Source organism: Candoia aspera, chromosome 8 (genome assembly GCF_035149785.1).
Source record: "Candoia aspera isolate rCanAsp1 chromosome 8, rCanAsp1.hap2, whole genome shotgun sequence".
Taxonomy (NCBI): Eukaryota; Metazoa; Chordata; class Lepidosauria; order Squamata; family Boidae; genus Candoia; species Candoia aspera.
The window spans coordinates 7,507,419-7,528,493 of record NC_086160.1 but is presented as its reverse complement, the minus strand read 5'-3'; the positions used below and the strand labels follow the sequence as shown (position 1 = coordinate 7,528,493).

At 39.9% G+C, this 21,075-nt stretch overlaps 1 protein-coding gene across 6 annotated transcripts in view; it reads right to left on the bottom strand.

Moving 5' to 3' along the window:
* Positions 1-21,075, bottom strand: part of TBC1D19 (TBC1 domain family member 19) — a 92,939-nt gene that overhangs the window by 52,461 nt on the left and 19,403 nt on the right. For 5 of the 6 annotated variants that reach the window (XR_010068397.1, XM_063309933.1, XM_063309938.1 and 2 more), the window contains 7 exons: positions 19,092-19,167; positions 11,916-11,990; positions 11,411-11,474; positions 9,367-9,413; positions 5,459-5,569; positions 4,812-4,884; positions 2,588-2,626 (listed from right to left, as the gene is read on the bottom strand). Coding sequence is in view for 5 of the 6 variants with exons in the window: in XM_063309933.1 (XP_063166003.1) it covers positions 2,588-2,626; positions 4,812-4,884; positions 5,459-5,569; positions 9,367-9,413; positions 11,411-11,474; positions 11,916-11,990; positions 19,092-19,167 (485 nt within the window). In the remaining variant the exon portion in view is untranslated. The remainder of the gene's footprint in view (positions 1-2,587; positions 2,627-4,811; positions 4,885-5,458; positions 5,570-9,366; positions 9,414-11,410; positions 11,475-11,915; positions 11,991-19,091; positions 19,168-21,075) is intronic. The other variant, XM_063309935.1, reaches the window with a different exon arrangement.

Genomic DNA, 21,075 nt, shown 5'->3' with positions numbered 1-21,075 from the left:
TATATATATTAAATTTCTCCACCGGGATTAGAATTTATTTATTTATTTATTTATTAGATTTGTCCACCACCCATCTCATGTAAAATGACTCTGGGTGGCTTACAAATAATAAAAATGGCAAATCGCTAAAAATTGAAAATCATGGGGAAGAATACTAGCAATGCTATTACTTTAAAATGGCTTTAGAACACCTTCAGAATTAGGGAGAATATATCTCCAAACAATTGTTAGTGCAGAACAACAATGGGGGAGAGCGATGTTTGAGCAATGTATGTTGGAGATTTTAATTCAGCAAAATTGTTGTTAGACGATGTGCTCCTGAACTTAAGCAAAGTACTGAAGGAACACTAATTAATTAAGTAGCAGAGTGTCCCGTTAAAAAGTAAAGTATTCATAGTATACTTGTATATAGGTTAAGGTCTTAGCCCAGCCATCAGTGAATGCTAACATTAATTATAACTGAAATACATAAAAATAGATTTATTAAGTAATGCATGAGGATAGCAAAGCTCACTTCTCAGAAAAACATGTCTTGGAGAGAAGGAAGCAATTAAGCATCTGGGTATAAGCCCACACAATGGCAATAAGAATGTGAAGTAGCTCTTACTACTCTGCTCATATTGCGTTCAGTGGGTTGCTCTCCAGAGTCCTTGATTAAGATAGTCCGTTCCAACAGGGAATGATGAGCGGGAACAGTTACTGTCTAGTTGCTGTGATTTGTTGGCGCAACACTGCTGACAAAGTTGCCAAGGTTTACCATAATTTCTACTTTGGTGGAATCTAGAGTAGACCCATGTCTTGCAATGTTATCTGGGACTCTTCTGGCCTCTGGCCTCTGACAAAGTGGGGGTGATACTTCTCTGCCACTTCTAGACTTCAGAGACGCATCTCCTGGGTCCTTCAGGTTGCTGGATTCAGATCCAATCAAGAGATGGAAATGGCACAAGTCATTCTGCTTGATGGTTGTCAGGACCTGGACGGAGGGTACCTTTCTTAGTCCTTTTGGGCCCCTCAGCATTATTTCCTACCATTGATCAGGGCATCCTCCTAGACCACAGGTGAAGGCTGGGAGTCAGGGGTGCTATGCTTCAGTGATTTTGCTTTCTCCTAAGCAGGTGCGAATTAAAGTCAGCCTGGTGGGCCTTCACTTATAAGGTCTTCAGGCGCAATTCTTTTCCCTTGCTGTTTAACATCTATATGAAACCACTGGGAGAGGTCATCCAACAGCTGAAGATGAGGTACCATTAGTGTACTGATGATACTCTATCGTACTTCACTTTGGGCTCAGCCTGAGATGCTGTAAAGGCTTCAGCCAGTGACTAAAGGCTGTTAAGTTCTGGATGGGATGTAACAGCCTGAAGCTGAATACCAGGCTCCTGCACCTCTGTTGCTGGCCTTCCACAAAATACTTAACACCAAATTGTTCTGCAGGGAAACTGGGAAATGAATTACACTGTTTGCATTGGTTCTTTTAATATTTACATTTCAGTTACATGTTTATTTCTGATGTGAACCACTGGGAGTTACAAGGAACTGCAGTGGCGTATAAATGCACTAAATAATAACGAAATATACCAATTGGAAGATGAGATTTTTTTCATCCTCCAATTAATTACTTATGAATGGGAAAGGAGGTTTCTTGCATTCACTGATAACCACAGAAGGGATGAGCAACAGGGGCAAATGGCTCAGACACTGTAGCTGCAAAGCATGAATGCCAGTCAGAGGAGTTACTTGCCATGTAAGTATTTGTTATCACTAAACAGGCCTTCTCTCCCTTACTTTCTTTCCTGCCCTTCCTTCACCTCCAATCACTTTGCTTCCCTTTTCCAGTTCTCCCATCTCCACTCTGATTTTTTTCCTTTGATTTTTTGCTTTTTCTACATTGTAAGAGAACACATTGATTAAGGATTAAATATTAAATAAATAGTTCATGGAGTGCTCTGAAACAGAGGCAGAGAACAATAATCTGTTCCAGACGAGTTCATTAAAGGCATGAGGTTGATTTTTTTTTCTTTCAACAGTAGAATGACAGTAGAGTGACTACTGGAAAGGAAATGGCTCACATACCATTTTGCATTTTGACTCAGTATTACAGTATTCATCAAGGGCTGCAGTAGTGACTAACCCTCAAGCAGAATTAAGGTTATGTTCTTTTCTGATGCATGGACATAACTCCATTAATGCTAAGAAGGATTTTTGGTGCATAGAAGAGAAAAGAGGCTCTGGTGATTTTAAAATTAAATTCAAAACAGGAATTCAGCTCTCACAAAAAGCTGTATGCAGGGACACACAAGGCATTTTGCTTTAAATGAGCCACATGTTAAGCTCTTTATTTGTAGCTAATAGTGGTTTTAATGTCCCAGCTATTCTGCCTTTTTAAATGCAGAGGTCACATTACATTTTCTACAACTGCAGCATACACCTAAGCTTGTTTACTTGGAAATCTTCAACAGGACTTATCTCCAGGAGTGTGATTACTACTCCAGCATGATAGCTCCTTATGTAACATAAAATGAAAGAAACAAATGGCAATTCTATTTTTTTTAAAAAAGCAGTATGTTAAAAGCCACTATTCAACTCTTACCTTTTTGACCAATCCGTACATGCTCATTTTCAAAGAGTTCTAGAATAGTAAACAAGAATAAAATATTAAAAAACTATTTGAGTTCTACGGGAATATTTATCAGAATTCCTTATTTGAACATACTGCATCAGACATGTACGAAGATTCAAAAGAGCACACTTAATCATGCATGCAAATGTTTACCAGTTTTTCACAGAAAACAACACTCATATTTTACTCTGAATTGTTTTTTCAAATCCCTAGTCAATTTATAAACTGAAATGTGAAGGAAAAAAAGTATAATTGCTGTTTAAGAGATTTAAAAAATGCCATTTTATGTCATAGTAAAGAAGTCTCTACAGGCCAATAGCAATGATATTTTAATTTTGTTGATTATGTACCAAAGTTAGTCTCAAAGCAACCTCTCCAATTGTATTGTCAGCAATGAGCCCTTCCTATAAGCAAAACAATGGAAACAAAGATGCAATTATCTTAACTGTAAACATACACATTGTCTACTCAGTCAAAAGTGCCACTGAAGTCAATGAGACTTATTCCCAAATAAGTGTTGCCTTAGGCTGTGATCCTATACATGCTTACTTGGCAATAAATCCAGTTAAATAGGATTTATCTCTGAATAAAGGTATGCAGGGCTGCTCTTAAGATAAACATTAGACAGTAAAATGATACTATGAGACATTAGTTAACTATAATGTAAGTTCTCATTAAAATCCATCCTTTATCAGTTGAAAAATAACCTGAGATGATGCTAGGAACATCAACAGAATCCAAAATACCCGAAGGACTAAAACTCATGCCACAATAACAATAATCGGGGCATTTCAGTAGAGTGCTAACTCGTGCACAACAAACTAACTTGCCAAAAAAAAAACCCCATATTCAATCTATAACATTTTACATCTGTGCAGCATACCTTTATTCACATATTATGCAAACTCATAATGTGCTATGGTTACTTTGGGCTTAGCACTATTTGTGAACCCACTTATATTTAAACAAACTACTGTATTCTCAATAATATGTTAAAGTACTTCAGGGACTTAAAAGGGTAAAATGTAGCAGTCTAATATATTCTATTAAATATATTACATCCTTTCATGAGCATACACGCTGTAAGGCCCAGTTCTGATTTACAGTAGTTGATAAATCTGTACCTGGATACTTCAGACAACATGACAATCTATAGATAAAATGTTTTCCCCCAGCCATCAGAAAAGCTCCAAATATAGAAATATATTATTTCCTAATTGTCAAGTAGTTTTCTGAATGCTGGGATCTTTGGAATGAAAGAACAATGAAGGCATATCCCATCTGGTGCATCTATCCTAGTGCTCCTTGATCTCTTAGTGGCTTTTGGTACTGTTGACCACAGTATCCTTCTGGACTGGCTGCAGAGATTAGGAGTGGGTGGCACTATGGTCCAGTGGTTCACCTCCTTCCTCAGTGGTAGGTTCGTCTGTGTTGATAGGGAGATGGCATCAGTGGCCCCTTTTGTGTGGGGTGTCTCAAGGCTTGACCCTCTCCTCTCTCCTGTTCAACATTGACATGAAACCACTGGGTGAGGTTATCTGCTGGCAATACCCAACTTTATATCTCTAGCCGAGCAGCACAGTGAAGCTGTCAATGTATTGACCCAGTGCCTGGAGGCTATTCAGGTCTGGATGGGGCAGAACAGACTTCAGCTCAGTCCTAAGAAGACTGAATGGCTGTCGCTGTTTGACCCCCTAGGTCGGGGATGTCACCAACTCTGGTCTTTAATGGGGCTGCACTTGCCCAGTCAAGACTTCTGCACAACTTGGGAGTCGTTCTGGCCACGCAGCAGGTGGCAGCTGTGGCAAGGAAGGCCTTTGCACAGGTTCATCTTGTGCACCAGTTGTGCCCTTTCCTAGATTGGGAGGCCCATCAGACAGTCACTCATGCCCTGGTCACAATCTGATCCAGCCCCACCCCCTTCCTTTTTTGGTGTCTCAACCAACCAGCCTCTATTTTAAAGGCCAAAGTTGCATACCCATTTGTAATAATAACAATGTTTTAAAGTTTAATTTCTAGCTAGTTTAATTTCTAGCCCAGCAGAATTAACTCATTTATTAAGTCTGGTTCCCCCCGCCATTGTGAATAAGGACACAAGTGTCCTAACTCGATCTATTGTTTATAAATATACCTTACAAGAATCCTTTTCAGAAACAAAAGCTATCTTTACTGAAAATTAAACAACTACACTCACCTGGAGGCACATGTGCAGAATCATCAATATCCATCTGACCAGTGTTCAGGTCTAATTCACTAAAATATTCCTTCTTGAGAGAAAAAAAAAAGACACTTTCCAAGAGGACAAGGTGTGCCACTGTATACAATATGTGAAATCAACATTAAATATCAATATATTGTTTTAATTTGCAAACTAAACACAAAGCATAAGTCTCATGAGAACTATACCACATAATAAATTCCATCACCCCAAAATATTAAAATCCCACCATCTTGGCTAAAAACACAATTTAGTAAGGTGTTACTACTAAAAACGTAATTTAGTAAGGTGTTACTACTAAAAACGTAATTTAGTAAGGTGTTACTACACTGTATCTAGCATTGTTTCTCAACCTTGGCAGCCTGAAGATGTGTGGATTTCAACTTGCAGAATTCCCCAGCCAGTAATTCTCCTGGCTGGGGAGTTGCTGGCTGGGGAATTCTGCGAGTTGATGTCCACACGTCTTCAAGTTACTAAGGCCGAGAAACACTGCTCTAAAGGCTTTCTCTGACTTAGTAACTGATAACAAAATTTTATACATATCTCCTCTGGGGCAGTGAACAGGACTGTATTGTTAAATTTAATTATCCTCCATTTTTAAGGAAACTGTAGTGGATGCTTACCAGTTCAGGTATATCTTTCACATTCAGTGGGACCTGAATTAGTCCCAGGTGATTTCTAAAATTAGGTTGCTCACTACTGTCATAATTTGGACTGCGAAGGTTCATCAGCACCTTTAACAAGAACAACAGAAATGAGTATGGGTGTGTAAGAACTAAATAAAATATTTTAAGACGCCTGCCTTAAGGCTACCAGCGCTGAGCTACAAAACTACACGTGACTATTAATGGCAATAACAAGAGTCAAAAGTTATCCAGATTTTTGCAGCCCAGATCTGGTAGTTCTAGTGTCATGAGTACTGATGGCGAGCAGGAGGGGGGCCCTATCCAGGGGGGAAAACTCATGCGTAGTACTGAGGAGTTAAGCAGCCATTCAAAGAGACACAGATCAGACCCGCCTTAACTTTCGGGGTTTATCTGTCTGAGTTTTCCCCACGCTTCTTCAGTTTGTTAGGATTCTGTCTTATGTAGCGGTAATAAACACTGGAGACCTACTCCTCATCTCAGTGTGATTCCTGACTGTTAGGACATCTAGTCTACATTAACAGCAACAGAAAACATTATCATGGAGAAATTTTTTTTTTTTGCATCGTAAAACTGTGATCAGAGGACATAGCATATACCCATTGTCCAACATGATCTATTCTCTCTCCTCATCCTTTGGGCACTGCTCCCCACCATAATTTATTAATTTATGGAATTTATTAATCTTAATTTGCCACAATCTGGCAAAATACAAAAATTTATTAACCCTAATTTTGCCATGAACTGGCAAAATACAATACAGGTAGTCCTCGAGTAATCGTGGCAATTGGGACTGGAATTTCCATCGCTACGCAACTTAGTTGTGAAGTACAACATCATGAGACCATGCCACTTAGTGACAGAAATTCCGGCACTTCTGGTTGCTGTTGTTAAGCGAATCAGTGTGGGGTGTTAAGCGAGGATGCCATGTGGTCGCCACTTGTGACCTCCTGCCAACTTCCCCATTGACTTTACTTGCAGGAAGCCAGCAAAGAAGGTCACAAATGGCAATCACACGACCGTGGGACATTGGGACATTGTAATTGCAAGCCAGGTGCCCCGCTCCTGGTTTGCAATCACATGACTGCAGGGACACTGCAATGGCCAGAAGTTCAAGATCTGTTGTAAGTACCACTCATTCACGGCCGTCATAAGTTTGAACAGTCCCTAAGTGAGGACCACATGTGGTATCTTGGTTCCAAATTGAGATTTGAGGACAAAGCACTAACCTCTGATATTTCACACTCACTGCAAATTATGGTTAATGAAAACAATGGACATGAGAATCCACAGAAAAGACAAGAGCGAAAGTGCAAACATGACAATTAATTCTTTATCAAGAACCCACAGCCGGACATTCAGTATTTCTTCAATCAGAGGATCAGACGTGAACAAGCTGGGTATATCTACTACAAGATATAGAGAGTGATCACAGTAGACTGTGATTATGCTCTGATCCAACAAAGCAATACCTGTATTTTTAAAGACTGGAAATTGCTAGGAAAGATTCAAGTCTACCCTTATCTCCTTCCTCACTTTTCTTTTTAAATCTCAATTTGCTCATGCGGAAAACCCAAGTATCTATGCTAACAGACAATCCCTTAAGAAAACTCTAACTGGGGCTATGTTATTCCACAGTACACTATCCAGGACTCGTGGCTGATTTATCATTCGGGAGCCACTGTCAATCACTTTGATAGCATTCTATGATGCTAAGAAAAGGACAATGTTTGTGTGATCCTGAGGACTCCAAGCACAGAGCCAGAGCGTCAGTATAATCTACTGTATACTTTTCATCTTTTCTTTTGTTGAATTCCTCTAAGTTTATACAGCACCGTGAAAGTTTGATGCAGGCCAAATACTGTATTAAAAGATGGACATCCAAGCAATGACATATAAGGTGGGAGAAATAACAACAGAAAAAACAGGAAGCATAACAGACACTGTTTACTATGGCAACTGCTTTTATGAAGTTGAAATGAGACAGATTTCATTAGTTCTAATTGTAGATAACTGTTGCAGGTGCACTATAATTCAAGTCATCAGTAAAATTAAGGAACACAAGAACATTTAAAGTTCAAGAGTTGGGTCTCATGAAGCAGATTGACTATTAGATATTTGCATGAGTGCTACATAATTGCCATTTATATATACAGATTAAAATAGGAGACTCTACCGAAGTATTGGCACTTGCAATCCTAAACTGGAAAAAAACTGTTTCAAATATGACAGATTTATCTTTTAAATGGGCAATTCAAATACTTATTTTTGATCTTATATTCTTATTAGACAAGCTATTTCAGACGTATTCTGTCACACTAAAATGTTTCTAGGAAAACAAGTTCCTATTTTTCATGCTCAAAGGCTTTTCAGATTTTGCAAACTTTAAACTGAGGTTTCCTCTACTAAAATCCTTTTTTGGGGGAATTTAATTTCTTTTCTATGCTTCATGTTTGTATGGCTTGCTTCAATCACAATTGGCGTTTTTCCATTTCTTTGGTGCTGTCCACTAAATTTCTACCACTTCTGAATTCAAATAAATATACAGTAACTATAATGCTCACAGACAACACTATTTTTTCAAAATCAACTGACACAAGAGAGAGAGGGAGGGAGGGAGGGAATCTCTATTTTATATTGTAGAGCATTTTATGGATATAATATTTCTAAGGCATTTTAAACTACCATCTCGCCTGCAACCTGAGAATATTGGTCAAAGAGTAATGAGTAATGAGACACACTTGAAAGCTTTTCATGCATTTGTCACTGAGAAGATCTTTATCAAAGCAGCAGCAATTATCAGGGAAATATGTACCTATGTTTCAGGTTGAAATGTGATGGTAGGTAAGCCTGTGCAGAGCCAAGGCACCCCTCCTTGAAGCACTGAGGCAGCCACATCCTCAATGTTCTGAGGGCTTTCCAAGGTTGCCTGCGTATGTGTGGGCATCCAGAAAATATATCTGCTGGAATTGCTGCAGGAGTGAAGCAGTTATACCCATAGATACGTATGGAGAAGACCTGGGAAAGGTCTCAGAGCAGCTGTGCTGAGCCTTCTGGAAGACACTTCAAGAGGGGGATGCTTCTTTGGGGCTAATATGCTTTGTGAAGGTCATCTTCAAATGCTTTGCACAGCCCTAATTAGCAGGTGCAAAAAGCCTGCATGAATTGAGTGTACATTTGAGAAAGTGCCCCAAAGTCTTCAGCAATACATGGGTGCCTCCATGTGAAAGATGAAATTAGTGTGAAATTTAGTGTGAAAAGCTTTTTCAGCAATCAACCTGTTATGAAATAATCGCAGTGTGAACAACATCAGATATTACGTTTGCTATGCAGTACACATCCTTACAAGAGCCAGTGTGGTGTACTGGTGAAGGCACTGGGCTAAAAACCGGGAGACTGTGAGTTCTAGTCCCACCTTGGGCACAAAGCCAGCCGGGTGACCTTGGGCCAGTCCCCCTCTCTCAGCCCTAGGAAGCAGGCAAGCGCAAACCACTTCCGAAAAACCTTGCCAAGAAAACTGCAGGGACTGTCCAGGCAGTCTCTGAGAATTGGACACAATTGAACGGATTAAAAAAAAAAACATCCTTACAATGTGCAGAATGCCGTTTTATCCTTCTCCCAGGAGAATCTATCGTAAGTATTTTTGGCTTTTAGGGGATCCCTAATTCTACTTTTCTCAGATTTGTAACTAATTCCCTAACCAAGTAATGCTCTTCCAATTAAATAACCATTTGATATGGTAAAATCTATACTGAAGATCACATTAAAGCTTATTTGTGAATTTAACGGCTCAAATGATCCACTCTTGGGAACTGCAAGATTTTATTGGATAAAGAAATACATATCCCAAACTAAAATCTGATCTGTTTTTTTTCTCAAAAACTTACCTCAAGAAAATCTTTAGGTGCGTAAACAGGCCTGAAGAGACTCAGATCTGAAATACGAAGTTATTTAACTCTAAGTATTCTGTAGCTATTTAGGCTACACATTCCATTGACAATAATTACCATGTTTTCTTATTTCAGCCTCATCCCAATATTTGTTCAGAACAATATGCAAGGTTATTTCCAAAGGAGCAAATCTCATGCAAGATAATTCAAAGCATTAAAATAATAATTGAAAACAATCCTTAGAAAGTTTTTTTGAATGGAAAAGCAAAGAACACACAAAATATAAATAAATAATTAGGACCAGTCAATTTTAACTCTTTTAAAATTAAAGGGTAATGATACGCTTAAATAATCAGGACATCTGTGCACTCGTTCAGAGATGAGCAACACACAATATTTCAGAATACTTGCACAGAACCTCAGTACAAAAACGTCAGTTCCTGATATATGGAATGTAAAACAACACGGAAATGGGATCTGCAGCTTCTTGATTTCACTTCCTTTGTGTTTCCCGTTCTGTCTACTGTAAATAGTTTTTTTTTCCCTTAACCTGTCTCTATTCTCTCTGCCTGATCGTAGGAATTCCTACACCAGTTTTTAGCAAATTGAGTATCGTTACTTCTAACTACAAAACTAGAGCTAGGGGAAAAAATGGTCGGCATTGGTTGTCCATCGTTAATATGAAATGCTTCACAGCTTGTCTCATGTATGGAATTTCCAGTAACAACAATAGCAGGCTTAATGCTCAGAAGCAAGTCTAGTTATAAGCTTATTCTGGAAATATTAACCTTTCTGAGGTTGCTGCAACCAGGAAAGCCGTGGACTTCCCACTCACATAACACAGTATAAGATGTTGGAAAGATAATGGAAGAAAACAGGTAATTAAATCTTGTAGAAGGCCATTAAAGCCTGGCTCTTTACCCAGGCACTGAGGTAGAGTGCTCGAGCCTGCTGAGTTGTGGGACACCCTGGGAGGTTGACTGAGGCTCTGGGTTTTTAGTTCTTGTTATATAGTTCTTATGGTTTTTAAAGTTTTATTGTTGTTGTGAACCACCCAGAGTTGTTTTAAGATGGGTGACCATACAGATATTTTAAATAAATAAAATAAAATAAAATCTTGTATGAAACTATGGCATCAGTTAGGACCAGCACAACACGCCCCTCCTTAAATACATCCCCAAGGACTTGAGAAACAACAAGTCCGGTCAGCTTGGCCATAAAACATTTTAGAAGGCTGAGGAATGTTGACAAATCTGGGAGAAGATTCTAGGAGCTGAGCATAGGCTCTGGGAAGCAAAAGCTTTATAAAATAAACCCATAAAAGCAACTCTCTACGTAGAATATTGTCTTTGTTCTCTCAGTAAACCATTGCTTTTGTACTTCCACCTTTACCTCAAAACCCTGCTAAACACAGGATGTGTTGCTATATACGTAAGATTGCATCCAGCCATACGTCTAACCTAAATTTGCCTAACTCTATAGAGAGGGGTTGTGCCCTCATCCTTTTTGGGTTTGCTTCTGTTGCCTCCAGTACCATCATAAGCAGTTTGTACTCCAAGGGACAGTTGTACCCTTGGGGAAATTGGCGAGAGAAGTTTCTCCTACAGTGTATAAGAGGAGAGAGACAAGGAAAGCACACCTTGGATCTCTGACCAGCTTTTGATATCCTCTACCTCACAGTTCGAATACATGCAAAGGTGAGTGGATTAATAGGGGCCGCTTCAGCAGGCAGGTAACGGCGTTCCGTGTAGTCATGCCGGCCACATGACCGCGGAGGAAGTGTCTTTGGACAAACGCCGGCTCTTCGGCTTTGAAACGGAGATGAGCACCGCCCCCTAGAGTCGGACATGACTGGACTTAATGTCAAGGGAAACCCTTACCTTTACCTTTTACCTTTAGGGCAGGGAGCTAGCGTGTTTCAGGGGTTCCTGTACTTCTCTTGAGCATTCTCTTTTTAAAGTGATTTATAAGTTCACACATACACATGCACTGCAATTAGCCTGAGTATGATTTTAATTTTCATGATGCAGGAGTGATATACCTGGTTCATCTGTTCCCATTTCATTCCATTTATTCAAAAGTTCTTTTTGCTCATTTAGTGATCTCTGTGGAACATAAAAAACAGTGTGCAATCAAATCTAATATTTAGAGATATTGGACCACTAAAATATTTATTTTATTGTACTACAGAAAAACCTTGATTGTCCAAACCTCCATTCAGGAGACTTCAGATGCAGCAGACAAAATTTCACTTTAGACTTCATTTGCAAATAATCAACATCCATTTTTTCCCCAAGCAGTCCAGACTACTGATGTATTTTTATGTGACTTATTTAAATGACATAAATTGACAGAAACTAACCATTTGATATACAGAAAATTTGGATTTAACACATGTACTAATTTAACAGGTCCCTTTCTTCCCAAACAACCCATTAAATTATAGTTTTACTCTATGATGAACAGAGTTTAAAAAAAAATAGCTCCCCTCACAAAATAGGGGACTTAAACTTTATAATTACAGGAAAAGCAGTGAATAAGGATACCTTCTGTGATAATGGAATGCCAAGTTCTGTACACATACTGTTTAGACTCTTCAAAATACGTTTTTCCCAGTTTCCCTGGAGCAGAGAACATAAATCAAGACAATCAGTTCATCTTTCCTTCTAATTATAATTTCTAATACCTCATTTGGAAGTTAGTATTTTTTCTTTTTTCTTAAATTTAAATTTTAAATGTCAGTATATTATGCACACACACCCACACACACACACACCATCCATTGAGTGGTTGCTATCCAACCTGTCTACTCCAAGCAGGACAATGACAAGTTCACACTTCCCAACTGTCATTAACATTGGTTTACTATGCACAACTCCAGAAGCAGTTTTTAGGTATTTGCAGAGAAACCCTGCAAATTTTCTCTTGCTCAGAAACAGAAGAATAGGTTGCATATTTCTAATTTAATATACATATTCAGTGAGTATGGAGCAGATATATAATATACAACATAACAGAGCACACCGCTCCACTTTTCAACAAAAGGACTAAGAGGAGATATCTGCTGTTTAACTTTTGCTCTTCAGTCATTTTTCCCAATTAAAATCCTGTGCCAAGCAGGATTTTTTTTTCCAACAGCAAAAAAATATCAATAGGTATATGTTTTCTACTGTGAAAGAAAACAGGAAAGGGATAAAGCCTCAATTTACCACATTTTGAGAAGGAAAACAACTAGAAGAAAAAGGTTGGAACAGCATATCTTCCTCTGTAAATCTTCCATTTCACAATTTCTCTTCCTGCAATCACTCACATTTTAAAAAGAACACTCTGGAGAACAATGTTACATACATATAATGGTGTGTGTATGTATGTATGTATGTATGTATGTATGTATGTATGTATGTATGTGTATATATATATATATATCTTGTTGTTTATTCATTTAGTCGCTTCCGACTCTTTGTGACTTCATGGACCAGCCCACGCCAGAGCTTCCTGTCGGTTGTCAACACCCCCAGCTCCCCCAGGGACGAGTCCGTCACCTCTAGAATATCATCCATCCATCTTGCCCTTGGTCGGCCCCTCTTCCTTTTGCCTTCCACTCTCCCTAGCATCAGCATCTTCTCCAGGGTGTCCTGTCTTCTCATTATGTGGCCAAAGTATTTCAGTTTTGCCTTTAATATCATTCCCTCAAGTGAGCAGTCTGGCTTGATTTCCTGGAGGATGGACTGGTTGGATCTTCTTGCAGTCCGAGGCATTCTCAGAATTTTCCTCCAACACCACAGTTCAAAAGCATCGATCTTCCTTCGCTCAGCCTTTCTTATGGTTAAGCTCTCGCAGCCATATGTTACTACGGGGAACACCATTGCATTAACCATGCGGACCTTTGTTGTCAGTGTGATGTCTCTGCTCTTAACTATTTTATCGAGATTTGTCATTGCTCTTCTCCCAAGGATTAAGCGTCTTCTGATTTCCTGACTGCAGTCAGCATCTGCAGTAATCTTTGCACCTAGAAATACAAAGTCTTTCACTGCTTCTACATTTTCTCCCTCTATTTGCCAGTTATCAATCAAGCTGGTTGCCATAATCTTGGTTTTTTTGAGGTTTAGCTGCAAGCCAGCTTTTGCACTTTCTTCTTTCACCTTCATCATAAGGCTCCTCAGTTCCTCTTCGCTTTCAGCCATCAAAGTGGTATCATCTGCATATCTGAGATTGTTAATGTTTCTTCCAGTGATTTTAACTCCAGCCTTGGATTCCTCAAGCCCAGCATGTTGCATGATGTGTTCTGCGTACAAGTTGAATAGGTAGGGTGAGAGTATAGAGCCCTGCCGTACTCCTTTCCCAATCTTAAATCAGTCCATTGTTCCGTGGTCTGTTCTTACTGTTGCTACTTGGTCGTTATACAGATTCTTCAGGAGGCAGACAAGATAACTTGGTATCCCCATACCACTAAGAACTTCCCACAATTTGTTATGGTCCACACAGTCAAAGGCTTTAGAATAGTCAATAAAACAGAAATAGATGTTTTTCTGAAACTCTCTGGCTTTTCCCATTACCCAGCGGATATTGGCAATTTGGTCCCTAGTTCCTCTGCCTTTTCTAAACCCAGCTTGTACATCTGGCAATTCTCGCTCCATGAATTGCTGAAGCCTACCTTGCAGGATCTTGAGCATTACCTTACTGGCATGTGAATTGAGTGCCACTGTTCGATAGTTTGAACATTCTTTGTGGTTTCCCTTTTTTGGTATGGGGATATAAGTTGATTTTTTCCAATCTGATGGCCATTCTTGTGTTTTCCATATTTGCTGGCATATAGCATGCATTACCTTGACAGCATCATCTTGCAAGATTTTGAACAGTTCAGCTGGGATGCCATTGTCTCCTGCTGCCTTGTTATTAGCAATGCTTCTTAGGGCCCATTCAACCTCACTCTCCAGGATGTCTGGCTCTAGCTCACTGACCACACCGTCAAAGCTATCCCCGATATTGTTATCCTTCCTATACAGGTCTTCCATATATTCTTGCCACCTTTTCTTGATCTCTTCTTCTTCTGTTAGGTCCTTGCCATCTTTGTTTTTGATCATACCCATTTTGGCCTGGAATTTACCTCCGATGGTTCTAATTTTCTGGAAGAGGTCTCTTGTCCTTCCTATTCTATTGTCTTCTTCCAGTTCCGCGCATTGCTTGTTTAAAAATAATTCCTGATCTCTTCTGGCTAACCTCTGGAATTTTGGATTTAATTGGGCATATCTCCCCCTATCGCTGTTGCCTTTTCCTTCTTTCTTGGGCTACTTCTCGTGTCTCAGTAGACAGCCATTTTGCCTTCTTGGTTTTCTCTTTCTTTGGGATGTATTTTGTTGCCGCCTCTTGAACGTTGCGGACTTCTGTCCATAGTTCTTCTGGGACCCTATCTACTAAGTCCAGTCCCTTAAATCTATTCTTCACCTCCACGCATATTCCTTAGGAATATTAGTGAGCTCATATCTAGCAGATCTGTAGGTCTTCTCTAATCTCTTTAGTCTGATCCTAAATTGTGCAAGAAGAAGTCTGTGATCTGAACTATAGTCAGCTCCAGGTCTTGTTTTTACCAACTGTATAGATGTCCGCCACCTTTGGCTGCAAAGGATGTACTCAATCTGGTTTCGGTGTTGTCCATCTGGGGAAGTCCCTGTATGAAGCCGTCTCTTAGGTTGTTGGAAGAGAGTGTTTGTTATGCACATTGAGTTGTCTTGGCAAAATTCTATCAGCCTATGTCCTGCTTCATTTTGTTCTCCCAGGCCATGCTTACCTGTAATTCCAGGTGTCATTTGACTGCCCACCTTAGCATTCCAGTCTCCCGTGATGAAAATAACATCTCTTTTAGGCATGTTGTCCAGTAGGTGCTGCAGATCCTCATAGAACTGCTCTACTTCAGCTTCTTCAGCATCTGTGGTTGGGGCGTATATTTGGATCACGGTGATGTTAGATGGCTTGCCCTGAATTCAAATTGAGATCATTCTATCGTTTTTTGGATTGTATCCGAGCACTGCTTTAGCCACTTTACTATTAATTATGAAGGCTACTCCATTTCTTCTGTGGTCCTCTTGTCCACAGTAGTAGATCTGGTGGTCGTTTGATGTGGTGGCCCATTCCAGTCCATTTCAGTTCACTGACACCCAGAATGTCTATCTTTAATCTTGACATCTCACCAATAACCACATCCAATTTGCCCTGGCTCATAGATCTTACATTCCAGGTTCCAATGGTGTGTTGATCCTTAGAACATCGGATTCACCGTTCACCACCAGCACCGTCGGCCGCTAGCCGTCCTTTCGGCTTTGAGCTAGCTGCGTCATCACGTCTGGGGCTAGTTGAACTCATCCTCTGTTCCTCCCCAGTAGCATTTTGACCATCTTCCGACCTGGGGGTCTCATCTTCTGATGGTATACTGACATATCTCTGGTTGTACTGATCCATTTAGTTTTCACAGCAAGAATACTGGGGTGGGTTGCCATTACCTTCCCCCGGGATCGCATTTAGTCTGACCTCTCTGTAATGACCTTCCCGTCTTGGGTGTCCCTTCACGGTTTAGCTCATGGCATCAATATATATTATATATATATATATATATATATATATATATATATATATATATATATAAAATATAAAATATAAAATATAAAATATAAAATATAACAAACTTACATGATGTATCATATGTATCTCAGTAATAAAAATGAAAGAATGTAATGGAACTGTCACACATCAATTCATCTGGGGACAATTTACTATTAACCCCAGGTAACACTGTGCTTCTACTTTTACAGACGACTGATTTTATTTTTTTACCCAGCAAACTTTGGTGACTGAAAACCCTTTCCTACTATATTTCTGAAAAGATATTTGAGGTACGGTGTTCCTGTAACTGCAATTAACCCAACTATTTAGTGTACAAGTTGATATATGTTAAATAGGTTTTTCAATGCTTAATAGCATATAGCAAGTACAGTACGTGTTGAGACTAATTTTTCATGTGTTCACTGAATATACTGATGCAGTCCTTTTTTGTTTGTTTCATTTTGTGAAAGGTGAAAGGTCCTCTGTGCAAGCACCAAGCCATGTCTGACCCTTTGGGGGGACGCCGCTTTCGCGACATTTCTTGGTGCACTATAGAGCGGGGTGGTTTGCCATTGCCTTCTCCAGTCGTCACCTTCCCCAGCAAGCTGGGTACTCATTTTACCGACCTTGGAAGGATGGAAGGCTGAGTCGACCTAAGCTGGCTCCCTGATCTGCTGGGATCGAACTCGGGTCGTGGGGAGAGTTTTGGTTGAGATATTGCTGCCCACCGCTCTGTGCCACATGAGGCTCTTTGTTTCATTTTATTTTAACTGCCTACAAAAGATCAGAAATGTCTTAAGCTTTTATTGTCAACTTCACCTTCAAACATTTATGCTCAGACAAATTTAATGGCTGGTGTTATCATGCTCATGATCCTGCAAGGTAGACTCCAGCAATTCATGGAAAGAATTTTTAAACAAGCAATGCGCAGAAGTGGAAGAAGACAACAGAATAGGAAGGACAAGAGACCTCTTCCAGAAAATTAGAAACATCGGAGGTAAATTCCAGGCAAAAATGGGTATGATCAAAAACAAAGATGGCAAGGACCTAACAGAAGAAGAAAGAGATCAAGAAAAGGTGGCAAGAATATATGGAAGACCTGTATAGGAAGGATAACAATATCGGGGATAGCTTTGACGGTGTGGTCAGGGAGCTAGAGCCAGACATCCTGGAGAGTGAGGTTGAATGGGCCTTAAGCAGCATTGCTAATAACAAGGCAGAAGGAGACGACGGCATCCCAGCTGAACTGTTCAAAATCTTGCAAGATGATGCTGTCAAGGTAATGCATGCTATATGCCAGCAAATATGGAAAACACAAGAATGGCCATCAGATTGGAAAAAATCAACTTATATCCCCATACCAAAAAAGGGGAACACTAAAGAATGTTCAAACTATCGAACAGTGGCACTCATTTCACATGCCAGTAAGGTAATGCTCAAGATCCTGCAAGGCAGACTTCAGCAATTCATGGAGCGAGAATTGCCAGATGTACAAGCTGGGTTTAGAAAAGGCAGAGGAACTAGGGACCAAATTGCCAATATCCGCTGGATCATGGAAAAAGCCAGGGAGTTTCAGAAAAACATCTATTTCTGTTTTATTGACTATTCTAAAGCCTTTGACTGTGTGGACCATAACAAATTGTGGGAAGTTCTTAGTGGTATGGGGATACCAAGTCATCTTGTCTGCCTCCTGTAGAATCTGTATAACGACCAAGTAGCAACAGTAAGAACAGACCATGGAACAATGGACTGGTTTAAGATTGGGAAAGGAGTGCGGCAGGGCTGTATACTCTCACCCTACCTATTCAACTTGTACGCAGAACACATCATGTGATGTGCTGGGCTTGAGGAATCCAAGGCTGGGGTTAAAATTACTGGAAGTAACATTAACAATCTCAGATATGCAAATGACACCACTTTAATGGCTGAAAGCGAGGAGGAACTGAGGAAACTTATGACAAAGGTGAAGGAAGAAAGTGCAAAAGCTGGCTTGCAGCTAAACCTCAAAAAAACCAAGATTATGGCAACCAGCTTGATAACTGGCAAATAGGGGGAGAAAACGAAGAGGCAGTGAAAAACTTTGTGTTTCTAGGCGCAAAGATTACTGCAGATGCTGACTGAAGTCAGGAAATCAGAAGATGTTTAATCCTTGGGAGGAGAGCAATGACAAATCTCGATAAAATAGTTAAGAGCAGAGACATCACACTGACAACAAAGGTCCGCATAGTTAAAGCAATGCTGTTCCCCGTAGTAACATATGGCTGCGAGAGCTTAACCATAAGAAAGGCTGAGCGAAGGAAGATCGATGCTTTGGAACTGTGGTGTTGGAGGAAAATTCTGAGAGTGCCTCGGACTGCAAGAAGATCAAACCAGTCCATCCTCCAGGAAATCAAGCCAGACTGCTCACTTGAGGGAATGATATTAAAGACAAAACTGAAATACTTTGGCCACATAATGAGAAGACAGGACACCCTGGAGAAGATGCTGATGCTAGGGAGAGTGGACGGCAAAAGGAAGAGGGGCCGACCAAGGGCAAGGTGGATGGATGATATTCTAGAGGTGTCGGACTTGTCCCTGGGGGAGCTGGGGGTGTTAACGACCGACAGGAAGCTCTGGCGTGGGCTGGTCCATGAAGTCACGAAGAGTCGGAAGTGACTAAACGAATAAACAAGTGCTGTAGCATCAGACTCCTGGTAACAGCCTGGACTGAGCAGCTAGTTCCAAGTATAAGCCTTTGGGGGCCTAATTAGTAACACTGAGAAGGTTAAAGTCACAAGAATTCCAGCAAGTACTCTATTTATTTCTCAGATTTATATGGCCACCCATCTCAAACAGATAGCTCTGGGCAGCTAACAATACTAAAAATGAGAATCCTATGTATAGCCAGAATAGGGCAAGAAAGTTCTAGTCCTTTTTTTAATATAAAAGGGAGGAAGCTTGTTACTTTTGAGAAGAGTGTGTAGACTGTCTTTGCTGCTTGTTTGGGAAATGGCTGCCACATTTCTTATTGATCTGAAAACCAGCTTTTACACAAAGCGTGTTTACTTGGGATAAGTGGCACTCAGTTCAACACACTGCATAGATCCATACTGAAGTGCAAACAGTAAAAATTAATCATGTCAAACCTGAGCTTTCCTCATGTAGGCCAAAGATTCCTTTAGGTGTTCAGGAGGCACTGATGGAGGAAAAGGTAAAGGAAACCTAAAAGGGAAAAACAGGTATGTTTCAGTGCAAGTACTGTTTGGATCCATGTTTCTGGATAAGCCTTCACAGATCAGATTTTTCTTACAACTATATGAATTTTCAGGCACAATATAAGTGTCATGATCAGTCCATGGCGTCATGATCAATCTACGGCCACCCGCTTGTGAAACACTGCTAAGGGCAATTATATTTCACTGTTTATCCTGGCAATAACATGGGACAAAAACTTTAATTGATCAGAAATACTGAGAACTGATAGGTGCTTCGAAGACTTAACACCAGATAATTCACCCTTTGTTCAGTTTTTCAAATCTCACAAATGCTAGAGATTCTTATATTAAAAATCAATAACCTTCCGATTAAAAAAATTATACTCTGCTCTTCATGCAACTAGATTTACAGGTGGTCTCCATTTAATGACCACTCATTCAGCAACTGTTCGAACTTATGACAGTGCTGAATGAGTGGTAGCTAGGACCGGCCCTTATACTTACAGCTGTCACAGCATCCCCACGGTCATGTGATCGTAATTTGCGACCTTTCCTGCCGGCTTCCTACAAACAAAGTCAATGGGGAAGCTGGCAGGAAGTTGGAAGTCACAGTCACATGAAGTCCTTGCTTAACAACCTGCAGTCCTCGCTTAGCAACAACTTGGACTGCCAGAACTACTGTAGCTAAGCAGCACAGTCACATGGTTTTCCAACTTATGACTGCATCACTTAACAATAGAGTTCCAGTCCCAATTACTGTTGTAAAGCGAGGAGGCAGAAGTTATTACAGTTTCTACCTCACTGCTAAAAGATTTTGCTGTGCTAGAATTTTGCCTAAAGACTGCAAATATCATGCAGTTCATTACATTACATGCTACTGTACTGCCCCATGTCTACCTTCGAACCCATCAAACCAGGAGATGCAATTAAGCTACTCATGTTTAAGGAAGTGAAACCTTCATAAAAAAGCTGCTGGACTTTGCCAAGCCGTCATTTCAAGCCAGGAAAACCCAATTTGCTGGAGTTATCAGACAGACTGCAAATATATGGAAAACCACCAGATGTCCACAAAGAGTTTTCTGTATTTCTTTGCTGCCACATAGTGGTCATCTGGATTTTTGTAGCCCTACAATTCACATAATATATTTCCAAGAACTTGGACCAGGGATGGGAAATGAAAAACTTTCCTTGAACTCTTTCATTTAACACTGCAAGCATACTTAGCTACTGGGGGAGGGGGGACTATATACTGTAAATACATGCCAAAAAGTAAGAAAATTGCAATTACTGAATGAAGAAAAAATTGGTCAAAGGAAGTTTGAATGTAAGGCTTATTTTACTGCTTTAAGGACATAAAATAACTGTGCATAGGTTTACAGCTTCAAAACCTTCATTTTGTATAGGCAAAATATTCATTTGCAACCTTTAGGAAAGATCAAAAGTCATCAGGAAAAATCAAACCACATTAGAAACCCCCCCCAAAAAACCCTCATATGCTTTTCCCTGCAAAGTGATAAGATTCTTTAGGTCAGGAGTGTGTAACTTCTCTAGACTTTGAATTTTGTGCCAGGAGATGCACTGCAAAAAGAAGGGCATGGGGCCAGAACAAAAACTAAAATTGATTTTATTTAATATACATTTAATTTAGAATAAATATAGTGAAGATTATTACTTTTCAATCCAACTGGACAGCTTTCTAGATTTCCTTTTCCATTACAAACAAAAAATTGATAATCACCTTTGGAGGTTTCTAGTGACATTCATTGCATTCAGGGATTTTCTTCTGCTCTGAGCCCCTGGGTTCTGTATCTTTTCCTTAGGCCAAATGTGGAAACCCTGAAACCCTCCAGATTTTGGATCCCAACTCCAATCAGACTAGCTAAAGTTAAGCCATTTCTGGAGGGTCACAGATTTC